This window comes from Lolium perenne, chromosome 6 (genome assembly GCF_019359855.2).
Source record: "Lolium perenne isolate Kyuss_39 chromosome 6, Kyuss_2.0, whole genome shotgun sequence".
Lineage (NCBI taxonomy): Eukaryota > Viridiplantae > Streptophyta > Magnoliopsida > Poales > Poaceae > Lolium > Lolium perenne.
In genome coordinates this window covers 198891705-198899684 of record NC_067249.2, presented here as the reverse complement: position 1 = coordinate 198899684, position 7980 = coordinate 198891705, and the positions used below count along the sequence as shown (strand labels likewise).

Here is a 7980-nt window from a genome sequence, read left to right as displayed (position 1 = left end):
CCCTGGTGTTGCGCCGCACTACATCTCGCCGCCATCAACCTTCAACGTGCTTCTTGACTCCTACTGGTCCGATTAAACCTTGGTTTCTTACTGAGGGAAACTTGCCGCTGTGCGCATCACACCTTCCTCTTGGGGTTCCCAACGGACGTGCCAACCACACGCATCAGGGTGCCGGAGGCCGGAGATAATGTGTACGTCACACCAGGAAACATTGCTAACACGGAGGGTACACAAGATAATCCTTTTATCGTAAATGATACCACAAAACCGGCATCATCCTCGGATATACCGGATGACATTTTCGCAAGATCTACCACCAAGGTGAATGCTGGACATAAGGATGACCTACATGACGGTGAAGATGAAGTTATGAGTACTGATCATAGTGTTCAAACAATGGGGCGAGAGGCTAGTAGGAAGAAGGGCAATATAGCAAAGTTTGCAAATAGTAATGGTAGAAGGAGAAACGCAGCGGCCATAGTAGTTGGAGGGAAAAGGAAACGGACGACGAATCAAAAATATGGATCACCATTTGTGGTCGCGAAACCTAGAGCAAAACGTCAAAGCCGTGTAAAGAAAGGTAACACCATTTATTCGTTATTTCTTTGTTGGCAAATAAATGATGCTGCAACCTATAACACATATGTTATTACTATTTTGTGCATCAGGGTTGTTTGCAGAACATGCAGATGGGGTATCTTCGGCAGTACCAACACAGCAGGAAATAGAAGCTGAAGCTTTATATGTTAAAACAATATCCAAGATACCAAAACAAGCATCTAAAGGAGTGTACAAGAATGAATTTGGTGCCAGCTTGTCTTCAGAAAAGCTTAACGTCGTTCTTGTGCACGAATGGCTATCTGATGATGTAAGTCTTCAAAACCAAAAGTTTGCGTTATACTCGTAATTAAACTATTTGAATTTGAAATTATTGTTGTTGTTTTCAGATTCTTGATGCTGCTATTGGGTATTTGTCTCTCCGTGTTGGGTCTGATCGAATGTTATGTCCAGCGTGGAGGACAAACTATCTCCTTGAACAAGCAGAAAAACAATATAGAAAAAAATACAATATTAAAAATATAGATGAGGTAGTTAAAAGACCAGGAGCCATAGGTAGGGTTTTGGATGAATATTTCAAGCGTGAGAAGGTAACAACAGTTTCTTTCAATGTTTCCTGCTAAATTAGAATAAAACAATATGATAATTGACAAAGTTTTTTCCTTCTCTTGTAGACATTTTTTGCACTAAACATACGAAAAACTCATTACATAACTGTTGTCATGCATACAAAGAAGAAGGAATTCCAGGTCCTTGATCCTCTGTTTGTTTCAGCGGCGACAAAATCTGTTGTGGAAGACTTGGTATTACACTCTCTACATACATGTCTTTGTGTACTTTCTCATATCTGTGCAGTAATATATTTGTTGTTTTGTAGAATGGGCAAATTTCACAGGACATACAAGAAGCAAACAATAACTGTGACACAGAATATCCTGATGTCGAAGAATGGCCTATTAAAAGCTATCCTATCCCTAAGCAAACCGATACGTAAGTACCTATATTGCATTACACATAAAGAAAGTCAGTTTTGTATATGCGGACACTTTTAAATTTTGTCACATTATATACCAGCAATTCATGCGGATTATGGGTATTGCAATGTATGAAGCACTGGGACGGAGATCAGATGACTTGCCCGGTTTCTCAGGTTGGCTATACTATGTTCATTCCATGCACTCGATTAATTTTAACAATGTTAACAAACCATGTGTATAACACCTTATAATGTTTTGGCAGGCCAGAGTCGATGAATCGAGAGAAAGTACAGTTGCAAATATTATTTTTTCACCTAAAAACATTCTTGACAGGGTGAAAAACAAAGTGAGATTTCTAGCAAAGACCAGGAAAATGTAAATTTGATAGTGTGACTGTTCGGGTGACACATAGAATATTGAATTTATAATTGTCTTTGGTTGTAAACAATATTTATTCGGTTATGATTTTATTTCCCATTGTCGAAAGTATGCAATTATTTTATGTTTGTACATGCATGCTATGATGTACATAAGGAAATGCCTACTTCACAATATATAATGTCTTTTGCCATTTTTACAAAAGAACACCAGAGAATTAACAACATCAGTACAAAATAAAAACATCAGTACGTAGCAAACATTAACAACTCCATCGAATACAAAGCTATTTTCATCCCATTCATAATTAAGGAAATTTACTGCCCTTTAGATAACTATGAAAGAACTACCCTTCCTGCTGCAGCACATTCCTGCACATGTTCATAGACATAAAATTACATAACAAATCATAGGGATCTTTTAAAATATACGAATCAAAATGGCAGAAAAACTTACTTCGGATGAAATATGCATATTGGGTTTCTTCTGTTATGCCCTTCTTCTTGGCATGCCCCGCACACCTGCACCCTGCGTTCCTTGTGTCCTAGTGGTCTTCCATTTTTAGTCATCGGAGATTTCTGCGCTTCTTGCCTAGGTGCACCCTTAGTGGACACTTTCAAAGGATCACCAATAACAATATCGCATGGTCCACTAGCATCTTCTTTTTCATGCACCGACCTGAGGGGACCATATGCTTTACCTTTAGCATACCCCTCTCTTCTAGAAATTATGCCATCAATGGTACTGTTGAGCAGATCATATTCTTCTGAATTGTTTAATGCAATATGCATAGCCTGTGATACCTTAATATTCATCCTGCTGTATTTCATCCGCTCCTCTCGCCCTGCACCAACCCCACCCAAACATGTCACTGGTGCGTCTAGCTGGCAACCCTAACCTGGCATTTTTTGTGAATCGTCGTAGAGCACAACATTGTGGAATTTCAGTAAATTTCAAGAAATGCAGCACATGCAGTATGTGCTTGCAAGGGATCCCCTTTCGAATCATCCTTTGACAGCCGCACCTTATAATTTATGCCTCTTTGGGTCTATATTCCACGTAGAACCTGGTCCTTACATGATTCCTCCATGCCACAATGAAGATGTTTGACTCTCCTACCTGCACTTTTTCTAAGATCTCTATGCCGCCAATCTTTGAAAGCTCACCTTGAATAATATAGAACACAAGCAGAGTGAAGATTTTTGCAGAAAGCAACCTCTAGTTCTCTGAAATTAGTAATTGGCACTGGTGTAGTCTGTGAAGCCGTGCAGTCGTCGTGGGCTTCGTTCTCACGGAGACGGACAATTGCGTTGTCGTAGTGCATAATCATATCAACAATTGTCATTTCCCCATCTAGGTGCAGGTGTAGACAAGAGTTTAAACTTTCACTCCGCTGGTTACTTTTCATACCCAGCCAGAATCCTTCAGAGAGATACGCTGCAGCCCAAAGTTTCCTCTTGTTGTACATCCTCTTCATCCATGTTCTGGTTTTTGGGGATTGCCATTTTCTGTAAAATGCATGCCATCGCTCCTCAAATACTTGCTCTGAGGTGGTGTAATACAGAAGAGTCTTGAACTCGTTCAGTGACTTGTTAGGTAGATGCATCTCCATATTTTTTTCAATGTGGAAGCTGCAGATGCGATGCGACACACCAGAAAATACTTTGCCGATTGCGCCGATCATCGCATAATCTGCATCCGTGATTACTGCCTTTGGCTTCTGTTGACACATCGCTTTGAGAAAGGTCTTTAGAAGCCAAACATATGTTTGTTCATTCTCGCTTGAAAGGATGGCACACCCAAAAACCGTTGTCCTACGGTGGTTGTTCAAGCCCACAAAAGGAACAAATGGCATCTTATATTTATTCATCTTGTATGTGCTATCAAACACCAGCACATCTCCGTAGTCCTGGTAATCCCTACGTGACTGGGAATCACACCAGAACATGTGCTTCAGACGGCCTTTGTCATCAACGTCATATTCATAGAAAAATTCAGGGTCCCTCTTTTTCCTCTTTGCCATAATGCGGATGGCTGTGGTAGCGTCACCGTCGAAAAGCAGCCTCCTCCTCTCCCTAGAGCACATGTTGTACAAATCTTTTCTTGTGAATCCAACACCGGCAAATGAACCGGAGCCTGCAATGAATTTTCTCATAATGAGGTGCTTCCTGACCCCCATGGATCCCAGTGATAATATCTCAGATCTCTGCGCGTCGTTGATCGTCCTATGGGACCGAAGAAACGGAGTCTCACATGGTTCAGCTGGGTCATGGTTATGTTTGTCTCGAAAATCTTCAACAACCCAGAAACCAGTTCTTCCATCAAACTTCACCACCAAACGTGCCTTGCAGCCGCAGCGAGACTCAGGTCTGAGCCTATATACGCGGCCTTCCGTGGTCAGTTGCTTTTTGGGACGTCTGCCTTCTCTGGAACACACAAAACGCCTTAGCCGAATTACTCCATCATCAAACCGCTTAACCTGGTCCAGCCGGACGCTGAACCCATAATCTTTAGCATATCTGTTGTAGAAAGAAAATGCTGCTGCTTCAGAAATAAAAGTCATCTCTTTTATCATCCAGTATAAATCCCGATTATTATCAGGATATTCATTGCCATTGCTACTTTTTTGTGTTTTCTCAGGCTGACTAGCGCTTGGAATCGCCTGCAAGTGTAAAACGTAGGCATTAATTAAAACTATAAATTTATGTGTTCCAGCTATATGAGACTGATAAAAAAGAGATAACAACCTGGCTCATGTCAACAGAATCCTCAGGAACTGATGCACCTTCCACATCATCAGTATGACCCGTGTCCAAGTCAGATTCACCGTAATAGTCGTACTCAAGCTGCGTGTCAAATTGTGCCTGAAATTTATTAATGCATTTTGATCGTCATCATTTAGTAACCGTAAATTTTACAGTTGTCATCATTTCATGCATCATTTTATGTCATTTTATGAGTCACTACACATACCTCACTAGTATTTAGACTGTCTGTGTGTTCATCATGGTTCTCATCATTTTGATCGTCTATGTGTTTACCATGGTTCTCATCATTATCAAATTCATCGTACGCAATCTGCATAAATTATGACAGGAGCCATATATTATTTGATGATGCTGGACTGCTGGTAATCGAAATGAAAAACAGTGCACCAAGAATATATAGTAATGTGGCTCACATCAAACTCGTTTTCGCTCCAGCCGTCTTCGTGCTGCAAATTTTCCTCCATTTCAGAGTCATCGAAATTATAGCCGACGTACTCGTTTTGTTCCTCAATCATACCAGATATAGAGTTCTCCATATTCTGTAGTATTGGACCATAATTAGAATTGAAAAACAGGTAGATTTGCATCCTCTTACTATGCTAGAAGATGAAGTCATGGGTACCTCTAATTTTAAACCCTAGCGGGGAAGATGCCGAGCCGGTGGCGCGCCTTTCCAAGGTCGTCGATCTGCGGGGGGGCGGCGTGGAGATGCGAAACAACCACCGGCGGCGACGGACGTGCCGGCAACAACCGCCGACGGCCGGGCCGGCAACAACTGCTTGCGTTTTACTTAGCGACGGCGTGGAACAGCTCGATCAGATCTCCAGGGCCGATGAAAACGATGCATGCAATGGGAGCTAATCACGGTGATTAGCTTAGCACGTGGGACCCACCCACGTGGGGTCGTCCGTATAGATACGCCTAAACCCTGTATACCCATACGAGCCTTGTACTGGGCTTGGATATGGGTTTCGGCAGGCAGCACAAAAAAAACAAATTCGGGACCACCGTACCCCTTCGGCGATGAGTCGCGAGTTTGCACAGGGTGCGCACCGAAGCACACCTCGTGCATGAATTATATGCCTAGATGATGGTTGGTGAACGCTGACACGTTCTCGTATTGTAGCTACTCGAAGTGCGCTGCGTGCCTCTTATACATTGACACCTGCAAGTACCAGGGTTGGCCTTTTGCATCATGGATACTACCACACTGCTGGCATATAGACGATGGCTACAAAACAGGTGCCCAGTTACATCGGTTCAGTGACATCTGAGGAAGACGTGCTACAAAACTTTCCCCTTTGCTCAAGTCTGCAGATTCTGTGACCTTGTTAATCATTTGGGCAATGAAACAGGGCAAATGAACCGAGAAAAATAAATAAGAGGGACAAAACAACCAAGCGCAGCGCCAATTCTCACAGGTCCAAGTTTGCGGGAGCAAAGTGTGATGTGCTTCCGACTGTGACCCAGATAGGCAAAGCAGGTTTGTTGTGATTTGTGAACTCTAGGAGTGGCTATAGCCCTAATTTTTGGAATCATTTGACTAGTATAATGGTCCAACTTAATGCGCGATGACGTTCGTAGTTTCGAAGTTAGATTCGTCGAATGTTTGCTCCTTTCCTCGGCTGACAAGGACGTCTGAACCACCGTATCTGGCTGGTCTGATTAAACAGAAGAAGAAAAACATATGTGTGTCTCTGGCACGACAAATCAACCACGGAAAAGGAGTAACTTAGACATCTTAAAGGGATATGCATGGAGATTATTTAAACAGTACCCCCGGGTTTCATAATAGTTGTCGCTGATTTATAGTACAAAGAATTGACAACTTGGAACGGAAAGAGTACCACATAGACACATAGTGCTACTAAAATACAAGCAACACAATTATATTAGGTTATTTTTCAGATAATCATGCACCTTTGGTTACTGCCTTCTAAGAGACTAATCACAACATAAACGCATGCAAACAGGCACATACAGGGACTCACACATCTACCAAAAACTGGCTTAATTGACAAAAAAAACTCTATAAACAAGTAATACCAAGGGCTTGAGCATTTTATCTTGCATAACCTAAATGCGGACAAGGCATTTCTGAACCCGGGTGTAGATGCTCCTGGTTGAATAATTTTTTGAAAAAATAGCAAAAAGATTCAAAAAAAAATCTGAAATTTTTGGATAATGAACATGAATAAGTGTTCTAACTGCACACAAAAAACATCCGGAAAAATACATATGTAGTGGTCTGTGCAAAAAAGACAAATTAGAGTGATGTAAGAAACAAATTTTGATGTTCCCAACAGCATCGCATTTTGTCTTTTTTGCACAGACCAATACGTATCTCTTTTCTTGGAGATTTTTGGTGTGCAGTTAGGACACTTGTTTATGTTCATTGTCCAAATATTTCAGCTTATTTCAAATTTCTTTACTATTTTTTTATTTTTTATTCAATCAGGAGCAACTACACCCAAGTTTAGAACTGCCTTTTTCATTTAAATATATACTTTTGAGTCGTAATGCCTTACAGGAAAAATGTTGGAGTGTCTCAAAATTTTAGTACATGATGAAACCATCCTCGCAATATAAGATTTAAAGTTAGTGCAAACACATCATTGTAGTGATAGAGTTCAACATGATCTGCAAACACGCCTAGTAATATTTCACAGATCTATATATCTTCCAATCCTAACTACATTATAGAGGCTAGCGGTAGTACAGGCCAACTACCAGCTTACACTTCTAAAACACGGGAAGAAGGTGCTTAACAAGGGCGGGCGGTAGTACCAGTCAGCCCGGCCATAACTTCTGGTCGAAAACACTTTGTATAAAACTGTAATAACTTGAGTTTGAAAACTCCAACTGACGTAAAACCAAAAAAAATGGAAATATAACAACAAGATCAAGTGGGGGAGATCTTTTCATGAATTTAGAGGTGGAAACTCTCAACACAAAGGATCGGTAAAAACTACAATATGGAAAATGCAACAAGTTTTATGTACAAAATACATTTCAATGAACAAGAGCTTATCATGAGAATGACCAGAAGCTCTAAAACATCACATGTATTAGAAACAAGAACAATAAAGATGATGCCAAGCATGGAAAGGTTTGAGATCTCACTAAACAATACGATTAAGTTACTCACTTGAGAGCCCTCTTGATATGACGGCTATAGACCCTACATCCAGTCTCTCAGCTAACAACATGAGACCGGTAAAAAGAGAACATCTATGAAGAATAAACCTTTGCCTTTCGCATTCCACTTAAGGTTGGTGATGACGATCTTGTACATTTCA

General features: G+C 41.0%; 1 protein-coding gene across 1 annotated transcript; it reads right to left on the bottom strand.

The window, feature by feature from the left end:
• Positions 1 to 2259: 2259 nt before the first annotated feature.
• On the bottom strand, positions 2260 to 5297 carry LOC127310117 (protein FAR1-RELATED SEQUENCE 5-like). Its single transcript, XM_071822387.1, has 6 exons — positions 5277 to 5297; positions 5095 to 5220; positions 4887 to 4991; positions 4661 to 4777; positions 3080 to 4575; positions 2260 to 2284 (listed from the first exon to the last, which is right to left on the bottom strand). Exons 1-6 carry the CDS (start codon positions 5295 to 5297, stop codon positions 2260 to 2262), a joined length of 1890 nt encoding a protein of 629 aa, XP_071678488.1.
• Positions 5298 to 7980: the final 2683 nt, after the last annotated feature.

Bases quoted from the DNA above. Each gene is read 5' to 3' on its own strand.
- LOC127310117 (XM_071822387.1), bottom strand. From the start codon at position 5,297: ATGACTTCATCTTCTAGCATA. The intron at 5,221-5,276 runs GTAAGAGGATGC...CCAATACTACAG, and splicing joins TGACTTCATCTTCTAGCATA to AATATGGAGAACTCTATATC. The intron at 4,576-4,660 runs GTTGTTATCTCT...TTACACTTGCAG, and splicing joins ATTCTGTTGACATGAGCCAG to GCGATTCCAAGCGCTAGTCA.